This window comes from Panthera tigris, chromosome B4 (genome assembly GCF_018350195.1).
Source record: "Panthera tigris isolate Pti1 chromosome B4, P.tigris_Pti1_mat1.1, whole genome shotgun sequence".
NCBI classification, from domain to species: Eukaryota; Metazoa; Chordata; class Mammalia; order Carnivora; family Felidae; genus Panthera; species Panthera tigris.
In genome coordinates, this window is record NC_056666.1 from 34,825,739 (window position 1) to 34,848,210 (window position 22,472).

At 45.3% G+C, this 22,472-nt stretch overlaps 1 protein-coding gene across 1 annotated transcript in view; it reads right to left on the reverse strand.

Moving 5' to 3' along the window:
• The window catches only part of CACNA1C (calcium voltage-gated channel subunit alpha1 C), a 257,802-nt gene that overhangs the window by 79,934 nt on the left and 155,396 nt on the right, over positions 1-22,472 (reverse strand). Inside the window, exons 18-26 of the mRNA XM_042991494.1 lie at positions 16,410-16,542; positions 12,054-12,183; positions 10,609-10,668; positions 6,124-6,230; positions 3,882-3,969; positions 2,987-3,094; positions 2,080-2,132; positions 1,609-1,755; positions 36-237 (exon numbers count right to left, since the gene is read on the reverse strand). Coding sequence (XP_042847428.1) covers positions 36-237; positions 1,609-1,755; positions 2,080-2,132; positions 2,987-3,094; positions 3,882-3,969; positions 6,124-6,230; positions 10,609-10,668; positions 12,054-12,183; positions 16,410-16,542 — 1,028 coding nt within the window. The remainder of the gene's footprint in view (positions 1-35; positions 238-1,608; positions 1,756-2,079; positions 2,133-2,986; positions 3,095-3,881; positions 3,970-6,123; positions 6,231-10,608; positions 10,669-12,053; positions 12,184-16,409; positions 16,543-22,472) is intronic.

Here is a 22,472-nt window from a genome sequence, read left to right on the forward strand (position 1 = left end):
ACCTGCCACCTGTTCCTCTCTTCCTAGAAAGCTACCTGGTTCTTGTCCAGTTCACAGTTCTTGTATTCCTGCTCCCCCTGCTCCTGGAAGGTGACGATGACAAAACCCACGAAGATGTTCATCATGAAGAAGGCAATGATGATGATGTAGATGATGAAAAAGATGGAGATCTCCACACGGTAGTTGTAGATGGGGCCCTTGTCTTCTGTGTGGGAGTCGATGGAGCGGTACAGCAGCCTGCAGGAGGAGACAGGCCCCACAGAGGGAACCGGAGAAGCAGTGTCACTTCTGTGGAATGACAGCACCACTACTCCTAGGTATCCTCAGGATCAAGGGTGCTGGAAACAGCTCTAGGCTGGGAGTCAGAAGATCTGGGTTCAAGTTCCAGCTCTGCCACTTACTGGGGTGGGACCATGGACAAATCACTTAATCTCTTTGAGCCTCAGATTCTTCATTTGTGAAATGGAGAGACAATAATTCCTGACTTTCCTACCTGGCAAGATAGTTGATATAGTGTATACGAGGGTGTTTTGAAACTGTCAAGAATTTGTAAAATGAGTCATGGACATTGATTTCAAATACTGGAAACATTAGTAAATATTGAAACAGCTTTGCAAACTGGCATAGGCTCAGAGGATGTTACAGTGAGCATAAAATAAATCTATCTGAGAGCAAATATCCATTTTGATAAAAATATTAGATAAAAATGACCCAAGCTTATTCAGATCATCAACAATGGTTTGGGTTTATACTTAGGTAGTTTATATATGTATGCCATTATATGTGTATGTTTCTCTTCATGGACAGGGATTAACTCCTCTCTTTCGTTTGTTACTCTGCACAGTACTTGGTTATTCTCTAGGTATCATCTATATTTTACCATATAATAATGGGACTCTTATCTAAGATCCATGTGTGGTTACTGACTTAGGAATATTTAGAATTTTCTTTCTTTTAGATGATAATTTCCCTGGAGTGCACTGGGTGGGGCGTATGGGGAAGCAGGTGTCTATACAAAGATATATGGAACACCTGATACACAAGCTGCCTGGTAGAGGTGATAACACTGTAAAGGGCCAACCAGGCTGGTCTAGGCATGATCTCTGCAGAGGAATTTGGACTCAGGCTTCCATCCCTTTCTTACTTTTCACCGTAATTATAGACAAGGCTTTTTCCAAGGAGACTGAGGTAGAGTCTAAAACAGATATCTTTGCCATCTCTACCCACATTGAGTGCATGTTGGGATCAGTAATTTTGAATCCTGTCTAAGGGCTATCTAAGGGCTCATACCTAGAGAAACTCACCCCATTCCTATGTGCCATTAGAGTAATGATAAAGACCCCTATCATTGCAGCTCACTCTGAAGTAGGGAAGGAGAGCTAAAAGAAGATCATTTTTGGTTGGAATTTCTGAAAATTTGACATCTTCCAGAAAAAGAATAGTCTATGTGTCAGCAGTGACCATGGTATGCAGATTGTCTAGGAAAAAACCCTCATTGTTTGGGGAGGACACAGGTAAGCACAACCTGAGTGTGGGACAGTAATAAAACTTGGGGGAATAGCTTGGGCTCTAATATCAGGGTGGACAGGCTGTGACTTGCATACTCACTCTGGCCACCCCTCAAAGGTGGAGACGGTAAAGAGCGCCATCATGGCTGCCAGAACATTGTCAAAGTCAAACTTGCTGTTTTCCCAGCTGCGAGGCTGGATGATGGGGTGGTCAACTTCCCCATCCTTGTATGTGATGTAGTTACCCCTGAGAAAGAAGGAAGAGTTAATTATTGTGTTTCTCACCTTCCTTCACACCTGACCCACCAATGACTCCTGGCTTGCTGGGTGGGATGAGACTGGCTAGGCTTAAACCCCACAGTGTGAGCCGTTGTGAAGAACTTCAGTGGGTAGACCTTTCAAGAATAGATAATCTTACATTTCATGTCAACAGTATCACATTACCCAAAGGTAGAAGTCCACCTGTCAGTGCTATCTGAGAAAGAATGGACTGTCCTTCCTCTCAGGCCAAGTCACTAACCTCCCAGAATTAACTATCCTTGGTGCTGGCTGCCCTCCAGCTTGTACTCACTTGCATTCCGCCTCGGTCTGCTTGGAACTATCTGAACAGGTGTAGAGCTTTCCCTGGAAGGCAAAAGAACAAAGTGATTGGAGATGTTCATTAATCAATGAATCAGTCAAGAAATGATTAGTGATCATGTCTATAGCCCAGCACTGTGCTAGGAACTTGGGGCAAAAAGTACAAGGTGAGCAGAATCTAACAGGGAAGCCATGACTCACATATACCAAGCAGTCAGTGAATAAAGATGCTCAGTGCTGGATATACCATTGAAATTTTTAAAAAAGGGGGGAACTCCACTCCACAAGAGCTGGACTCTTTTGGCTGGCCTAAAGAAGGTGGAAGTGGAACAGGTCTCAGAGGGACAAATTAAATGGCCGGAAATCAGGTGAATTTATATGGTCAGTGGGAGAGGGAAGGGGGAAGAATGCTTCAGAAATAAAAGGATTAAGGCAGAAAGAGCAGAAACCAAGGAAGCCAGCCTCACTGTAGCCGGGGGGGGGGGGGGGGGGAGCTTGTCAAGAGGCAGTGAGAGAGAACCTGGATGGATGCAGTGTTCTGAAAGCTGGCTGGAGAAGGGTGGATTTGATGCTGTCAATAATGGGGGACCACTGCGGGGGTTTGAGCAGGTGACTGGCACGAGGCTTCAGAGGATAAAAGTCCCTCTCCCTTTCTTGCTAGAAGGAAGGGAAGGGATCAGAAAGGCAGGCTGCGCTGCAAGACCAAGGGGGTCCTTGGCTTGGTGGAGAGTCCTCCTTCCCAGTGGGGGAAGCTGAGGGGAGGGTGTTTGGAGGTTCCACTCATCCTAAGTCTGACCCAGGCCGCTGCCCTCTTTTGAGTGTATCTGCCAGCAATCTTTCTCAGGCATGCTGACAGGAGGGGAAGGAAGCAGGAGCACAGATCAGAGCCAAGCTATTACCTTGAAAAGCTGGACCCCGATGCAGGCGAACATGAACTGGAGCAGCGTGGTGACAATCACGATATTCCCTATGGTCCGGATGGCGACAAACACGCACTGGACCACGTGCTGTGGTAGGAAGGGAAGGCAGGGGACAGGTTTCAGGAAGTGCCTACAGCCTGAGCTTCCGTTAGCCAAGGCACGAACCTCTCTGAGGGAGGCTCATGGACAGCCCCTTTGTCACCAGAGTGAAAATATGACTCAAAGAGGCAAAGCACCTTCCCAGGTTCACACGGTGATGGGATCCAATGGAACTCAAAGTCCCTTGTTGGGCTTTAGGTGACTATAGGGATAAAAGCTCTGCTAGTTTCCCATTTTATAGGTGGAGGAATATGGGGGCCTCATCTTCATGTGGGGGCCCTGGGTTTGTGTGTGTGTCTCTTTTATGCACAAGTTTTGCTTAGAAGTTCTGATTTTGTTTTTTTTTTTAAGTTTATTTTATTTATTTTAAGAGAGAGAGAGTGCAGGGGAGGGGCAAAGAGGGAGAAAGAGAGAATCCCAAGCAGGCTCCATGTAGCTGGGCACAGAGCCTGATGGGGGGTTTGAATTCGTGAACCATGAGATCATGCCCTGAGCTGAAACCAAGAGTCAGACACTTGACTGACTGAGCCACCCAGGAGCCCCTAGAAGTTCTGATTTTGAACAGCTGCCTATCCTTGTTCTCTTCACCCTGTAGTGGGACTAGAGGTACAGGCTGGAGAGTCCAGGCTCTAACACAGCAGCCATTTGCTCTGGCCATTTTTCCTCTGTCCAGCCCTCCACCCCCACCTCCCTGCCTCACTTATATCCCCCCAGTCCACAGCTGGGTTGATGCTTGCTCTGCTGATGGCTCCTCACCTAGGCCCACTCTTCTCACCTTTAGCCCCTTGGCCCTGTTGATGGCCCTCAGGGGCCTGAGGACTCGCAGAACTCGCAAGATCTTCACCACATTAATTGCACTGGACCTGGGAGAGAGAAACAGGGCAGGGGAGTAAGCTCCTGTTGTGGTGGAGCAGGAAATAATGTGAGGGGGTGTCCTGACAGGCTGACCCCAGGCAAACTTGAGAAAGTGTAAAGTCTGTTTTGAGGACTTTCTTATCCTGGGACAATTTCTACTCCCATCTACCATCCTAGAAGAGCCTGGAACTTGCCAGTGACCCTGGGACTTCCTGTTGGTGTGTAATAATATGAAAAGCAATTTACCAGAAGTCATTAGCAATATAATGTGTTACTCAGGGGAGCTTTAGTAAAGAAAAGAGAACCCCAGCTCTGTCGCTTAACAGCCAATTCACAGAGGATAAATTCCCTAACTTTTTCATCTGTAAAGTGGACCTCATAAGTTGTTGCAGGGATTAAATGAGGAAACAGTATCTGCATCATTTGCAGTGTGCTTGGTGCATATTATGAACCGAATAAATGGTAGCTTTTATTATTATGTCTGATGAAGACATCACCGATCTTGAAGAAATGTTATACAGATGGTGGAGCTTCAGGCCTTGTTGGCTGGAGGTGATGGAGGAGCTATTCTGGTGTTCTCCAGGCAGTTGCCCATTACAGGTGTATATAAAACCACCCGTTCATAACACAGGACTTGAAGGAATGGATTCTACACAGCAGGTTCCACATGCCTGGATGCTAGGGCTTGGCCAGGATTTCTGGGAGCCTCAGCTTTTGCTGTTCCCTAGTGGAAATGAGGCACTAAGGTGCAGTTCTCCCCACAAGTCCCTCGGCAGGAAGCCTGCATGGTTTCTGGAGTTATCCATCCATCCAGGTGGGCTCTATCTCAACCCTCACACACTACCCATTTGCTTGAGATATCCTCACAGTCTTTCAGAGAGCCTTGTACCCACTTTGGGACCTAAAAAATGTATGACACATCAGCATGAGGTTAGGATAATGTGCTCAGGAGGGAGCTGGTAGATCTGATTTCTCTGGTTCACGGTTCTTTTATCCGAAAGGATTCAAAGGGCATTCCTAGTTATCCAAGTATCTCAGGGAGGGAGTCTGTTTGTACTGAATGGCAATGGAAGGGATTTTAAGGTTAGGTACAGAAAGCACAGACTAAAGGGGGGGTGGTTCTTGGTTCAAGGTTAAATAGTAGTTTAGTGGTAGTGCTGGGATTAGAATCTAGACCTGTAGGCTCCCAGCAGACAGCTAAGATGATCACAGAGATGATAACAGATGATCACAGAGAGTGTCTCACTCCTGTTCCTCCCATGTCTGCTCTTTCTAGGCTTACCGTGAAAACACCCTTGGGAAAGGACACCCAGGACCCCTTTCCTCTGCCATTGGTATGACCTTGGGCACATCTCATGCCCCGAATCTCAGTCTTCCTATCTATAAAATGGTGGTAACAGTCCCTGCCCTGCCTGCAGCTTTTTTTGTGAGGACAGTAGAAGATTGTGCATGTGAAAGGGCTTTTAAGTTGAAGGCAGAGTTAATGTTATCAGCAGATAGAACTTGGGAGAAATTAGTAATTGGCTCCTTTTAAACCTGAGCAAATTGGCAACCTTGGTTGTATGGTGGAGTCACCCAGAGAACTTTTAAAATTCCTAAAGCCTGAGCCTGTAGCCCAGACCAATTAGATAAAAACTTGGGGAGAGGGATCTAGGCAAATGTCTTTCCTGAAACTACTCAGTCCATTCCACTATTCAGCCAAGACTGAAAATCTGTAATTCCTCTCTTTCTCTGTCCTCCACTCCCTTCTTCTCATCAGGTGCTTTGACTGGAGACAGAAAGGGAGGGAAGATGGACTGGAATATCAGGGCTGGTTATGGCAATGGAGGGCCCTTGGAGCTGAGGGTAGCCAAGGGCACTGGGCAGGTAGTAGAGAAGATATGAAGGCCCTGGAGGCATTCCTCTCATTATAACTGGGCCTGGTCCTGCCTGTCATGCCAAGATCCATATATTTTAAACATATTCTGGCTGGATGGACATACCCCCCAAGTGTCACACCATTGAGGATGTGACAAAAAGCCATCATGTTGTACAATTCAGGGGTCCCTCCCTGTTCCTGTCATAGAGTGGTGGCCATGCAAGACTTCAGAGTCTTGATCGTTCTCTCTGACACCCATTTCTAGTTGTGTGGCCCCATCATTGGCTGAGGGAGTCCTACTCACTGGATGCCAAAGGAGATGAGGGACACGCTGACCACCAGCAGGTCCAAGATGTTGAAGTAGTTCCGGCAGAAAGAGCCCTTGTGTAGGAAAGCCCCATAAGCAGTCATCTGCAGGGAGGCAAAGAGAAACATGAGCATGAGTGGTCCCTGCCCAAGCTCCAGAGTCCCCCTCATGCCTCCCTCTCCTCCCACAGCATCCTTTGGGTAGGGCAAGCTGAAGAGCAGTGAGAGGACTGGGGGCAGGCAGGACTGCAGAAAGAGAGGCAGGGCCAAGGACAATATTCTGCAATCATTTATATAACCACAAAAGAATTCCAGGCTCAGGATGGTTAAGTGGCTCCTTCCACTTACTAGACCACACCAGACTCCATATTTGAAGCCTTTTCAGATTGGGCCCTGCCATCTATCTCTCATTTTCCACTGTTCCTCATCACAGGTCCCTGATCCTGGCCCTGAGGGGCCCTTTGCTGACACTGCCCAGACCAGGTTTCCCTTTGTATGCAAACTTCCCAACCTCCTCTCCAAATTCTATCAACCCCCAGAGCCAGGTTCAGATACTAGGCATCTGGGGAAAGGTGGGACACACCTAGTATGGTGACCAACTGTCCTGGTTTTCCCAGGATTCCTGTTTTGGTACTGAAAGTCCTGTGTACCACCCAGGCAACTCTTCAGTCTTGGGCAAACCCAAGTCTTGGGCATCCTAGTGCCCAGTGAGAAGTTCTACCAATACATTTGGCAATTAGCATTCCTCCACTTCCTAACCTTAATTAGTGTTTATGATCTATGCCAAATATTCTAAACTCAATTCTATTATCTTCCCTTTAGACTGATGTTCTTTAAGGTCCAAGCTATGTGAACACACAGAGGGACAATGTAGGACCATGGTTAAGAGCATAGGCTCTGGAGCCAGGCTGCCTGAGTTTGAATCCCAGCTCTATCATATTTTGTTTGTATGGCCTGGAACAAGTTACTTAGCTTCTATGTCCCTGTTTCCTCATCTGAGAAATGAGGGTAATGATAATGTCTACCCTCTAGGGTTATTGGCATCAAATGAGTTATTACAGGTAAAACACTTACTATCATCAGAGAAAACTAAACTTGAGGCCAGATAGATTGGATTTGAATTCTGGATTCTTCCTATATAAGGATGTTCAGTTTCCCCATCTACAAAGTGGGCATACCATTCCCTTTCTTTATGAGGCACACATAGAAAGGCAACATGGAGGTCCTTTGAAGACTAAAATGGGAGCACATGGGATGGTGATTATTGTTACAGGACTTGGCTATTATTATCTCTCTCTGAGCTCAGTACAAAGTCACTGTAGATGCTCAACAAACAGCCTTTCCAATTCTGTTGATTTGAATTAAGAGCCAGCAGATTTCCAGGTTAAGGGTTGTGAAAGGCCATGGGCCGTGATGCATCAGCCAAAGGGAACAATTTGGAGCCGGTGGCTGAGAGACTGAGAGCAGCTCCCTGGTCATCTGGGGTCCAGTTTATCTCTTTGGAATCAGAGCATGCCCAGGGCAGCATGTCCGCAGAGCAATTCAAAAGCAAACACAGGGGGAACTGACAAAAATAGCTCTTGCAACCTAATTCTTTCCATTTATCTCCTACTGCAGGGGGTCACAGGGGACTCAGGCACCTGTGTCCTGCAACAGTTTCTAGAAGTGGGTATATTATATAAAAGGTTGCAGGGGAATATAGGCTTGCCATCTGGAGGAGCTTACTGTCTTGTCTCTCAGTGAAAATCTAGGAGGGACTTGCTGTCCTGTCTCTGAGTGAAGATCTAGGACTGCAGGGACTGGATTTGGGTGGCTCCTATAATTCACTTAAACACAGAGCCTCTGTGCCTGCAGAAGGCCAAGCACCTTGCCTAGCCATTCACTTTTAGTTTCAGAGAAGGCACTGAGTCCGACCCTGCCTCACTCTTGTTTCAAATATTGTGAGGACACTACTGAGCATCACAGAGCCCTCCACAGTCAGGGAAGAGCACTCCTTGAATAGGTGCACTAGTAGGGCTCACAGTGCCAACGTCTGTCCTTTGACTTTGGGGTCCTATTTGTCAGGGACCTAGAATGAGACCAGCACTCCAAAAAGTGTGTGTGTGTAAGGGGTGGGAGGGACATGCCTGGGCAGGGCAAGCAGAATGGCCTTAGGAGAAAGGGCAACTGGGTGCTGAAAAATGAGAATTTATTTGAAAATTATTCCAGCCGTTTAAGACAACAGAAGAGGCCAGGTTCAGGTACTCGGTGCAAAGTGTCCTTTCCATACCCCGTTTTGCTAATGGCCACACAGTTAGTTCTAAGCCATTGCATAGGAAAAGCCTATTGCTGTGGTATTTTCAGCCTCAGGAAAAAAAAAGGTGGCCATGAGATTGCTGACTCTCTGAACTTGAAGGGCAGGAAAGACGCTCTGTCCAGTCACAGGCGACTACTGCCTCCCCAGGCAGCTCTTCTAGTTACTAGATGTATCCTATAACTTGTACTTACTGCTGGGCCCAGTTCACCTCGTCCCTCCTCTATGTGACAGTATTTTGCAGTATTCAGGCCAACAGTCATGGTCCTACAAGCCTTTTCTTCTTAAGGCCAAATATCCCCAGGTCTTTAAACTGTTCTTGACACTAAATGCCCCTTGGACAATGAGACCGTTGTCTGTGCCATGGTAAAAAGCTGAGCCTTCAGGCAAGGCAGAGGGGCCCAGTGGAAGGAGGTGCAGGGAAGTGGGGTGGGGACTGGGCTTTATATTTAGAAGCACACTGAGTATCAAAGGGAGTAGAAGAGGGAGAGGGTGAAGGGAGGGAAGGCTCTTGCCATGATAATGTTTGCAAAGAGATCTTTCACTTCTGTTTGCATGGCAACCTTGAAGGATAAACAGCACCACTGAAATCCATAAGGGAAGCTCTGTGGAGGAGTCCTGAGAAATGGACCTCAGAGCTTTTCTTATACCAGGAAAGAATTTTGGGTGTTCGTGTGCCTCCCTGAGTCTGAAGTCCAGAACTCAGCTCACCATGGAAAGGGGGTTTTACAGACTACATCTCAATGCAGGTAGACAGCTTTTGGTTCCCTTTTCCCACCCCCAGGGATTGGGGCCTGGTCAGATCCACTGTCCTAGAGTAGAAGAGGAAACCTGAGGAACTCCCTTGGTCACTGGAGCCAGGGACAGAAGCTGGAGGTCTGGACAGCTCAGCCTTTTGGGGACACAGACACAGTGAACACTCAAAACGGCCCCACTCAACTTGTATCTGGATGTGACAAAACTGTCATGTACATTAAAAGTCTGGGTCATGACTTAGAAGTTGCATCAGGAAAAGAAGGGTCTGCAGGCTAGCTGTGGCACATGGTCAGATGTGGACAGTGGCTGGCATCAGCCCCAGGGAGGGGGAGAGGGAGCCTGGACTCCTTGGGAGGAGGAGTCCCAGATGAGTCTCCCAGGAAGAAGACACCAAGCTGAAGGATATATTTTAGAGCCTACAACCCTCCTGTTCAGGTAAATGAGAAGAAAGCAAATGCTGAAATGTACTTTTCCTGGGTCTCAGAACTCACATCCTGAGTCTCAGATGGAGTGGTTTGGCAATACATTGTTTTAGAGGCTCAGATGTATACTGGAAAAACTTAGAAATAATAATAAAATAAATATAAATAATATATTAATTATAAATTAATAGAAGTAATAAAATAAAACTTAGCAATCTCTCTCATCCCAATGCTTTCAGAGGTGGGTTCTACTGATGGGGTAAGTCTGTAGAAGTTCTGCCATCAGGGGTCAGCAGCACCTGGGGCCACCAGTCACAGGCCGGGCCAGCTCCATGTGCTCTCAGGACCGGGGCTTGGGACCTGGTTCTTCTTTTATGCTTAGGGCAAGGGGCATCGTAACAAGGCTTTTCAACAGGAAACTGAGGACTCAAGTAATCTACAGCCATCTGTTGAAAGCCCCCAGTGGAAGACTGGCCCCAAATCTTGCATTAATTAGGCCCATGATTCCTATCACCCAGGCCCATCTGGAGCCTAGCCCTGGTGCCTGCCACTTGTATGGAGGAAGGTGTTGACCAAGGCTGTCCAAGGGCATGGACAAAGTGATTTCCCATGCCCCATGAGCTTTTCCACTCTTGGAGTTTGTGCAGCATCTCCTCTGGGGAGGAGGAGGGAGGGGGAGTTCTAAGCAGGGGTCAGTCATCAATGACCCGGAGGTAGGGTGTGTGTGGGTGGTGGGGCACAACACGCATTGGCACAGTGCCAGACCTGGTGACAGGACATCATCAGTGTTGACACTGTGAGCCTTCCAGCCTTCCAGGCTGACAGGAGGCACAGCAGTGGCGGTGGGTTTCTTCTAGCTTCTGAGCCTGAGCAAAGTGAGGGGCACAAAGTGAGGGGCACTAATTCATCAAATTTCATGCTTGAGAGTAAAAAAGAGTGAAAGAAACAAGAGAGAAAAGAGACAGCAGATATAGAGAAATAGGCAGAGAGTGCATTGCTCAGATTGCATTACCTTAAGGATAATTTCTAATGTAAAGATACTAGTGAAGACATAGTCTGCATTGCCTAGGATCTGAAAAATAAGCACAATTGGATTAGTGGCTCTGAGAGTGAACTCGACACCAACAGAAACATGTGTGTTAGCGCCAGACAGCAGCAGAGAGCTAGTGGAGGCTCACGGAGGATAGGATGGGGAGAGGCATTAGGGCTTTACCTTCAGAGCAATTTCAATGGTGAAAATGGTAGTGAAAACAATGTCAAAATAAAACAGAATCTGCAAAACAAAAAGAAACAGGGTGGGAATGGGGTGGGAAGGGAGAGAAGCAGGATGGAAGGAGAGGTCAGCGGACATTCACCAGAAAAGGAGTCACTCTTCAGAACCACACTACATGTCATGTGAGCTTTTCCATGTGGAGACAGACAGGAGATGAGTAGCATATACACAGCATTGGATCCTGAAGTGGGGCTGGCCTCAGGCAGCTTAGTGGCTCCACACGAAGTCCCCAGACATGTGAGGGGAGCTTCCAGGGTCCTGGGTCTGGGCAGCATTTGGTTGGATGCTTTTCTCATTAATCCAATTTACTTACAAACCCAAATCAGACCACTGGGATGCTTGTCAAAAGGACAGAGAGTGGGGTTTTCTTTTTATTGCAGGAAAATGCAAAATACTTAACTCACTTTGGTGTGACTCAGCTGGCTTCTCATGTTGGTGGAAATACTAGTGTTGTGTTCTTTGGGGCATAGGAAGGAAGATCCTTAATGTGAGGACTGCCGAGGCTGGGGGCAGGCTACGTGGTTCACGCTCTGTTATATCTCAGGTGATGGATCAGAGTTAGGGCCAACACCTTTTTAAGAAAACTCTGGACCAAGCAGGCTGCAGGACCACCAAGTGGTTTGGCATGAGTATGACTTTAGGTTGGTGGACTCTTCTCTTCACGTCCATCTGGTTGGGATTTGACAAAGTCTTCAGGCTTCGAGATATAGCAGTTCTTACTCTAGCCTTTAATATTGTTTACCAGAGCCTTGGGTGGGTCTCTAAATTTAATTTTCTACTCTACAGAAGGTCACTGAAACTCTCTTTTGTATAAGGTCAGCCTCATCTTTGGCACCTATTTGCCAATGCTCCCCCTATCTGCTTGGTGATTAGGACCAGTTAGAGTTTATTGGGAGCAAGGCAGGAAGTCAGAGGCTACTTTTTACTAAGTACATAGGGAACCAGGGAAACATCCATAGGGCAATGAAGGTCCTGAATTTTGCCAATCAGGCCAGCCTTGGGTACAGGTTCTCTTATTCATTTATGATGGTTTCTACCAAAGCCCTAATCTCTTAAAGAAATGTTTATTGTGCATCTGATTATAATATTTGGAATTGGGGTCTTGATTGAGGTTGGCAACAGAGCTCTGGGCCCAGTCCCATCCTTGGGAAGAAGAGGTGCAGGGGACAAAAGGGAATGCATACATGGTTCCTGAAGGAGGTGTGCTGGACAGGGTCCTCAGCTGCCAGGGAAATGCTGCTGAGCAGAATGAAGAAGAGGATCAGGTTGGTGAAGATCGTGTCATTGACAATGCGGTGGCACTGGAGGCGAAATCTGTGTGGGGAGGAGGAAAGAAGGACCGAAGTATGTCAGAAAGGTCAGGGAAGCAGCTCCTGGGTCTCCGGAGCTCAACTCCTTCTTTCAGCTTATCAAAGGTGCTTGTTAGTTTGAGAGTGGGCTCTTCAACCTGAGGTCTTACTGCTGAGGGTAGTGACAATCACATCCCACTCCCCTCTACACCCTCAGTGTGAGGCACATCTGTATAGAACTTTGCAGCTATAAAGCACTGTCACAGGCAGTAAGCTTTTGACATTTTGGAGGGTTACATCTGAGACCTTCAGGAATCCCAATATTTTCATATACTGCTGTGACATTAACAACTGGCTTTTTTGGGGGGACTTCTTTTTCCCCATCATTAAATCATTTTATAAGATCTCCTTCATATTTTTATATACAGGGAACAACAGATCCCACCTAGAGTCGATGCTGAAAGGCTGGCTAAGCCTACTCTCTGGCTAGGCAATATGCTCCTGTGTAATAGCTCCAAGGCATGCAATTCAATTCCACACTTCAGCACAATTATAAAGAACTACATGGATGGACCTCTGGGCACTCATTGGTAGTACCACAAAGGCTAAATCCTTGAATGTCAAGTGTGTCTTATATACTATCTCATCCTGGCAGCTCAGGAAGGGGATATGGGTGTTATTATCTTCATTTTATAGGTAAAAACACTGAAACCCTGGAAGGAGAGGCTGGCCCAGAAAGACAATTTGTAGAGTGTTGTGTGGGGGGGTGTGGGGTTCAGGGCTTGAATCCAGGCTTTCAGACTTCTTCTCACAACATTGTAGTGCTCTGAGAGACCCCACTGCTGCAGAAGCAGCAAATCTTGGAAAGGGAAAACTCTATGGGACAATTCTGGCTTCATTAGAGTTAGAAGGTCTGCATTGATTATCCTTTTCAAACAAATAAGCAAATCCACTGAGCCAGGGTCTGTGTGATAGGTATCCAGGAAGGGCAGAGTTGCCTGAGAATAGATGCTAGTAGTAGCACTGCTATGGGGAAACTGCATTTCAAGCCAGTCTTAAGGTAGGGCACAGAAGCTTGGGACTTTTAGGCTAAGCCAACACTCATAAGAAGCCTCTGGAAGAAAGCTTCTCAATATTAATTTAGGTCCACAAGAATCTGATGAAGTACTGAGGTCACAATCAAAAATCATTATGCACATAAGAGGATGAACTTCTAAGATGAGAAATCAGAAGAAACAACAAATAAATGATTTAGAACGCCCTCCCAAAGACTGTGTATACTGAACATATCAGGTAGAGAATGTAACAACTATATTTGAAATATTTAACAGAATAAAGGACTTGATCACAAAGTTGAGGAATTAATAGGAGAAGTATTAGATATAGACAGATGGCTCTAGAAAATCAAGCTGCAAATGGAACTGTTTGAAATGAAAAAAAAAATAAGTCGATATAAAAACTGGTTTAAACAGTAATGTAGACAAAGTTAAAGAGAGAATTAAGAAATTGGAAGATATAACTGAGAAAACTACCCTGAATACTAAAAGAGATATAATGAGGTGAAAGATTTATAAGACACATTAAGATGTAGGAGGACAGAATGAGAAGGTTTAACATATGTCTACTTGGAATGCTAGAAGGAAAGAACAGAAAGAGATTAAGAGATTTTCAAGAATTAGCAAAATTCATTCTAATTTTTAATGTTTTTTTTTGACAATTAGAGAAAAATATAAATCAATAACATTCCAAGCAGGATTAATGGCCAGAAATCCATATCTAGACCCATGGTAGTATATCTATACAATACCAAAGGCAACATAAGATATTCAAAACAGCTAGAGGTAAGGGGAAGATTATCTACAAAGGAATGATAGTAGGAAAAATACAGTATAATAATACCTTTGATATATTAAAAGACAAATCCTGTCAACCTAACATTGTGTACACAGCAAAACTATCTTTCAAGAACAAGAAATGAAAATAAGAACAAGAGATAAACAGGTCAAATGACTTTATATAAAGAAACACTAGGGGCTTTGGGTCAATACTACCCAAAGCTATCTACACATTCAATACAATCCCAATCAAAATTGCACCAGCATTCTTCTCAAAGCTAGAACAAGCAATCCTAAAATTTGTATGGAACCACAAAAGACCTCGAATAGCCAAAGTAATATTGAAGAAGACCAAAGTGGGAGGCATCACAATCCCAGACATTAGCCTCTACTACAAAGCTGTAATCATCAAGACAGCATGGTATTGGCACAAAAACAGACACATAGACCAGTGGAATAGAATAGAGAACCCAGAACTGGACCTACAAATACATGCCCAACTAATCTTTGACAAAGCAGGAAAGAGTATCCAATGGAATAAAGACAGTCTCTTTAGCAAATGGTGCTGGAAGAACTGGACAGCAACATGTAGAAGAATGAAACTGGACCACTTTCTACACCATACACAAAAACAAACTCAAAATGGGTGAAAGACCTAAATGTGAGACAGGAAACCATCAAAACCTTAGAAGAGAAAACAGGCAACAACCTCTTTGACCTCAGCCGCAGCAACTTCTTACTCAACCCATCTCCAAAGGCAAGAGAAATAAAAGCAAAAGTTAACTATTGGGACCCCCTCAAGATAAAAAGCTTCTGCATTGCAAAGGAAACAGTCAATAAAACTAAAAGGCAACCAATGGAATGGGAAAAGATATCTGTAAATGACATATTGGACAAAGGGCTAGTATCCAAAACCTATAAAAACTCACCAAACTCCACACCTGAAAAACAAGTAATCCAGTGAAGAAATGGGCAGAAAACATGAATAGACACTTCTCTAAAGAAGACATCCAGATAACCAACAGGCACATGAAAAGATGCTCAACGTCGCTCCTCATCAGGGAAATACAAACCAAAACCACACTCAGATACCACCTCATGCCAGTCAGAGTGGCTAAAATGAACAAATCAGGAGACTATAGATGCTGGCAAGGATGTGGAGAAACGGGAACCCTCTTGCACTGTTGGTGGGAATGCAAACTGGTGCAGCCACTCTGGAAAACAGTGTGGAGGTTCCTCAAAAAATTAAAAATAGATCTATCCTATGACCCAGCAATAGCACTGCTAGGAATTTACCCAAGGGATACAGGAGTGCTGATGCATAGGGGCACTTGTACCCCAATGTTTATAGCAGCACTTTCAATAATCGCCAAATTATGGAAAGAGCCTAAATGTCCATCAACCGATGAATGGATAAAGAAATTGTGGTTTATATACACAATGGAATACTATGTGGCAATGAGAAAGAATGAAATATGGCCTTTTGTAGCAACATGGATGGAACTGGAGAGTGTTATGCTAAGTGAAATAAGTCATACAGAGAAAGACAGATACCATATGTTTTCACTCTTATGTGGATCCTAGAAACTTAACAGAAGACCATGGAGGAGGGGAAGGAAAAAAAAAAGTTAGAGAGGGAGGGAGCCAAATCATAAGAGACTCTTAAAAAACTGAGAACAAACTGAGGGTTGATGAGGGGTGGGAGGGAGGGGATGGTGGGTGATGGGTATTGAGGAGGGCACCTGTTGGGATGAGCACTGGGTGTTGTATGGAAACCAATTTGACAATAAATTTCATAGTAAAAAAAATAAATAAAAACATAAACAAAAACAACAACAAAAAGAAACACTAGGGGCTTCTAAAGAATGTGCTTTAGGAAGAAAATGATTACAGAAGGGTGGACTGAGATACATGAAAAAATGGTGAATGAGTAAAATGGGAAGTTGTATGTAAATCCAAGTATACATTGGTCTATATAATAATAATGAAAATGATAATAATGTCTAACTTGTGAAGTTAAAAATAAAGGACAGGACTAAAATACTAATTAATAACATGTAAGGTAGGAGGGCTGAGAGAAGTTAAAACAGTATAAGCTCTTTCTATTTTGCAGGAGGAGGTGTAAGATACTGCTTAACTTCAGATTTTAAGTTAAATAGACTTAGTAAATTACCAAGGGTAATCACCAAAAGTGTAGAAATAGAGTTTACATGTGTCAAAAAATGGAGGGAAAAACAGACCCAAGTCTTCTGATTTGGAATATAGGATACTTTTCCCTAAATCAGTGCCTGTTTGCACAAGTTGTGGGGGATTGGGAGAGTCCCAGGCTCCATTCAGAGGCTGGAGGATGTTAGCATCTGTTGTGCTTGTAGCATGGAGAGAGTAGAGTCCCACCTTCCCCACCATTCTTGCACACCTGTTGTTGGGGCTGAAGATGAAAAATGCACTGGCTTCTGGCATGGGCACTGCCTTTTCCTTAAGGTGCAGCTCAGAGAGTGGTCGTGGGCGGGGGCCCACAGGCATCTCAGGCTCCTCTTCATCGTCTTCTCCTGTAAGAAAAAAAGCACCATTCTAAATAACTCCACTACTCCCACTAGGTTTTTACCACTATGCTGCCTACTTCCAGATAGCTTCCTACCAACCAGAATCAAGACATCATTTGCATCTCTGAAAATGAAGGGTATCAACAAAGACATTCAGCTCTCTCCCTGTGAGTGCTGCTAGAATCTTTGTTAGAGAGACTTTTCTGGCAGCACATGACAAAGGGGGTTGTAAGTAGGGTGGCTAGTTCATGTCAAGGACTGTCCTGGTTTTTAAACTGAAATTCCCACATCCCAAGAGACTCCTCAGTCCCATGCAGATTGGGATGGTTGCTCATTCTAGTTGTAAGGCACTAGGAAAGGTGATCGGGGAAGACTGGGGCATTGCCAGGTGTGCCTGTCCATCTAGGCTGCAGGTAGGGTAATGGGTATGGCTTAGGTGACTTGCAATCAACTCCATCCTTGGAGTTTAAAATCAACACTCCCATTCCTGAAAAATACCAAAAACTCATGTGCTGTAGGGATAATAGGACAGTGATGTTGGCCACAAAAGGCACTTCATTCAAAAGACTAGACATTAACACTAGTTTGAGAAGCCCCTTTGTTATCCTGGGCAGGGGCCACATTTACTGTGGACCAAAAGCAAAATCCTTTGCTTACACGGCCACTGCCCATGGAAGGAAACTACTACATATCTTGTTCTGGTCAAATGCATTTAAAAATGTTTAGAGAGGGAATGGGAGTAACAACATGGGTTCTCTGGCCATGTCTAGATCCAAATCTTGGCTCTGTTTCTTTCTGGCATTTAGTCTTTCTGGTCTCAGTTTCCCCATCTGCAAATGGGATAATAGTACATACATACCTCAGAGTGGCGCCTGGCACATAGCAAGTGCTATATAAATGTTAGCTGTTGTTACTATCTCTACCCACAGAGAAGACTCTTAGCCTGTAAGTAGTGCTTAGCATCTTTCTCAGTCTGATCTCTGCCTGCTGTTATTCCCTAACAAATTTTCCACTCACATCAAACTGTTTTCTGAAGGTTTGTAGTAGTGGGTTGAATAACGTCCCCCCAAAATTCATGCCTACCTGGAACCTCAGAACATGACCTTACTTTGGAAACAGTAACTTTGCAGATGTATAGTCATGATGAAGTTATACTGGAGTGGGGTGGGCCCTAAATCCAAGGACTATTATTCTTATAAGGAGACACAGACACACACACACGCATGAAGACAGAGGCAGAAACCAGAGAGATGAGGCTGGAAGCCAAGGAGCACCAAGGATTGCTGGCCACTGGCAGAGATGGGGACAAGGCGAGAATGGGATTCTTTCCAGAGCCTTTAGAGAGAGGATGGTCCTGCTAATACCTGCTTTCAGACTTATAGGCTCCAGAACTGTGAGAGAATAAATATTTGCTGGTTTAAGCCACCAAGTTCATGGTAATTTGTTATGACAGCCCCAGGAAATGAATACACTCGCCATGTGCTTTCTCCTTTCCTCATGCTGTCTCCTTATTTGAAATGCTCTCATCTCCCGGTGTAGAGCCAGAAGGACTCCCAGGTAAGACAGCATCATTCACTTGGCTCTCCCGAATACCTGGGCTCTTGAGAATGACCTTCATGTGATTCTAGCAGCCCTGTCATTCTCCTGCATTCACTCGGCACTTGGGACCAAATACCTTGAATGCCTGACTTTACATGTATCTGTTCCATCTCTTCATGTGCTGAAAACCCTGGAGAGAGACACTCTGCTCAGCACATAGTAGCCCTTGTTTTTTGATGATTACACTTTCACATCAACATCTGCTTTATAAAGAAAGGGACTTTACAAAAGAAGAGGGTCAGGTGGAGACTAAGCTGGTTGGAAAGATAGTTACAGGACGTTTATCTTAGGGACCAGCCATGTCTCTGCATGGTCTCTCTTCTTCTGGTTAAAATGAAGCTAGGTTGTGCCAAGAAAAAAAAATGCCTGGCACAGATAGTGGTTCTTTTTTTATTTTTTAAATATAATTTATTGTCAAACTGGTTTCCATACAACACTCAGTGCTCATCCCAACAAGTGCCCTCCTCAATGCCCATCAACCACAGAAAGTGTTTTTTTTTTTTTTTATCAAGCAAGAAGCATTTAGGGGCCTAAGGCTTTTTGGGGGGACCAGAAGAATATAGGAATAAATCAAATTTTTATCCCCCTGGCATAATTAGAGCTGACCAGCAAAGCAATTAATCTTTTTAGCAGAAGAGAGGCACGAGGTGAACAGGCCAATGGTTGAAGCTTTCTAACCAAACCTTGGTAAGTAAAAGAAAGGCAGAGTCTCCTTGTAAAGCAAAATAAGTAAAACAGGAGTTGGCCTGAATCACAATATTTATAAATGAAATTTAATTGAGAAGGATCTTAAATTCCTGCTCAGCTGTTTGTATTCTTTTCAGTTTTGCTCTAAATGACCCAACACTTTCTTATTCATGATAATTTGGTAACAGGTAATTTAATGCTTATTTTAATCATGTGTGTTTATAGAAAAACATATTTACTAGCTTTGTGTTTTTCCAAGTTCCTGGTGAAGAATTTTGCATGCTCTTTCATCTGCAATAGCTTGCCTCATGGTTTGTGAAGCTCTACCCTGATTTCCATTCCTGGGGAGAAGCAAGTCAGTTGGTCCATTCAGACACACATGAGCTGAATTCCAGGCATAGTGTTTAGGAGGAAACTACTTCTGAAGGACAAACACAAATCTTCAAAGGGAAAGAAATCTGACAGATGTGATGCTTTGCATGTATTAAGTGTAAGGAGAGAGGTTGGCAGGGGAGGAAAAGTCAAGTAAAGTTCATTTTTGGGGTTGGCAACTGAGTCGCCTAGACTTCCACTCCCAGATGCCAGGGGACCCTGTGGGATCTCCAGTTTTCCCATCCCCATTCTTGGGGTTTGGAGAAGTGTGGCCAGTAAGGTGTTGCCACACTTCAGGGTTGCTGCTGTTTTCCAGATGGCTGGGTCCAGTGCTCAAAAGTAAAACCACTGCGGGGCTGGATGCCCCACTCTTGGTCCTTGGTGATCCATGTCCCCTACCCATTTGACACTCGTTTTCACTTCTGTGATTTTGCTCATGGCTGATTCAAATAAAAATAATTACTTCTAACACCTACTGCCTACAGTGTACCGAACACAAAGCTGTGGTTCTTGCCCTCAAGGAACTTACAGTTTTTAGTGCAGCCCCAAAGTTCATTGGTGTGATTGGCACCTTGAGGTGAGCTTTGTGGGTGGAGTACTGAGACATAAGGCTGAGGATGCCCCTGTTGCTGCACTGGGCATCTTCTCTGCTGGCTCAGTTTAAAACCTCATCTCCCTCCACTGCTCACTCTCTCCCCCTGACTTCTAGGCCACTAGCAAGTCCTGCAAAATGCAGTGCCAGTCCTGCCACTTCTCTGTCTGCAGCACCACCACCCTGGGCTGAGCAGCCACTGCCTCTCACCAGGACCACTGCTAACATCCTCACTGCCTCCAGTCCTCATCCTGACCATCTACTGCCCTGTCTTTATGTGGCACAGTCTTCCAAAGGTAATTCCAACACTAGATCATGTCTTCCTCTGCTTGAGAACCTTGGGTGATTCTCCATTGCATCAGCTCAGATCCAAACCTCTCAGGAGGCCTTTGAAGCCTTGTCCCACCTGCCCCTGCCTAGTCCCTGTCCCACCCACTACCTTTCCCCTTCATTCTCTCTGCTCCATGCACACTGGCCTCTTTGGATTCCTCCACAGACAGGTACATTCTGCCCAAGAGATTCTGAAATTGCTAGCCCTCCACCTAGAAAGCTCTTTCCTCTCATTTCCATACATCTAATTCCTGTGACTTATTCAGGTTTCAGCCCTAATGCCTTTGCTGACTACACAGCCAAAGCAGCCTGTGTCAGTGAGTAACTTGTAACACACCTCTTGGTTTCATTACTTCTTTGCTGCTTACTGCCACCTCATGTTGCCTTTCAGTTGGCCCCCTTTCTTGCTCATTGTCTCCCCACTGAAACGTAAGCTCCAGGAGAGGAGCAGCCTTCTCTGTCTTGCCCACAGGTGTATCCCTGGTGCCTGCCACAGTGCCTGGTACATGTAAGTGAATGACTATCTCCATGGTTTCTTCCAGCTCCCCGTCTATGACAGTAGTATGTTCTGAAACAACTTATTTCCTCTCCAACTCCCCAGACACAAAGCCCAGCCCAGCCCACCTTTCTCTGTGAAGGCTGGCTGTCTCTCCCCCACCACACCTCACTGCCCTGCTTCTGCTAGAACCCCTTGCAGCAGTTTGAGTCTCCCCACAGCACCTGGTGCTGTCCTATGCCTTCTCTGATATCATTCACGTTTCCTTTTCAAGTGTCTCTTAATTTTAAGTCCTTGATGACTCTTAACATCTGTATGTTCACTCAAATAAAGTGAAATAAGAGAAAGACATACAGAGAAAGACAGATACCATATGTTTTCACTCTTATGTGGATCCTGAGAAACTTAACAGAAGTCCATGGGGAAGGGGAAGAAAAAAAAAGAGGTTAGAGAGGGAGAGAGCCAAAGCATAAGAGACTCTTAAAAACTGAGAACAAACTGAGGGTTGATGGGGGGTGGAAGGGAGGGGAGGGTGGGTGATGGGTATTGAGGAGGGCACCTTTTGGGATGAGCACTGGGTGTTGTATGGAAACCAATCTGACAATAAATTTCATATTAAAAAAAAAAGAGTTGGTTAAGTAAAAGCACAACTTGGCACATTTCCTGGGTGAGTAGAGATTTCTAAAATCTAGTGTATACTAAGCAGGGAGGCTCAAACCAACTGTTGAGTTTTGGGGCTTAAACAGGGAGGGAAGGACTGATGCTCCACTGCTGGCCAGTTAGCACTTTGTGTGAATCAGAAGCAGGCCCCACTCTGCTGGGTGTTCACATAAGGACAGAGGCCCCTGCTAGGGGAATGTAGGCTGGAGCTCAGCCCCCTCAGCCGCTTCAGCACAAATGCTTGGGTGCAGCCTGGACAAGCATGCACAGCATCCTGGGGATGGGGTATAGGCACAGGTGTACCCCAGTGAGAAGTGGGGCAGGAGGAGGGTGTGAGAATATTCCTTGGCCCTGCCCCTTCTCTCTCTGGGAGTCTGGCTGCAAGTGGGGCAGGTACAGTGTTCACCACTGCTGCCTCCCAAAGGGTATCTTCGTGAAGCAGACACAGCAGAGGCAGATCAGGTTCTTTGCCTTTTACGGTTCAGAGGAGAGAAGAGCCTGTGGGAATGAGAGATTGACAAGAACAAAGACAGCAGGCCAAGTGACCTGGGGAGGAGTCTTTGGGGACTTCTGTTTCACCTGGGATTAGGGTCCAAGAGGAGACCTGCAGAGACAGGGGAAGGAGGAGCTGGGAAGCAGAAGCTGGTTCCTTGGAGTGAGGGGGAACATGTGGAGCCACCAGTTGTAAGAGCACACCACTCTTGGGCAAGAAAATGGAAATTAGGGATGGAGAACAAACAAGGGGGCCACAGGGGCTGATCTTCACAGCCTGAGAGTGGCAGTGGCTGAGGCAGGACAGCCTCCACTGTCTACAGACCAACACAGCTGTATGAGATGCCTGTGAGAAACCTGGGAAGGTCTGGGTCTGGAGCAGGCTAGAGAATGGTGGCCACATGACTAGTGAAAGGACACTCTATAAAACCTAAAGAATCGTGAGGAATTAGCAGAGTGTGGGAATAGCTTTTCAGTTTAAAAGCAAAACCATTCCAAGAATCCTCAAAGCTGGGTCAACAGAGAGACATTTCAATGGTTGCCAATAAGGTGACAATGTTTTCATTAATCTTTTTTCCACTGGCCTTTTTCTCTTTGATGTCATAGAGCATCAAAGAAGAGAAAAGCCATGAGTATATTTAGATGGATGAAACTGGAGATTATTGGCATATGTGTGGCTGCCCCCTGCCTGGTAGAAGGAGCAGGCCT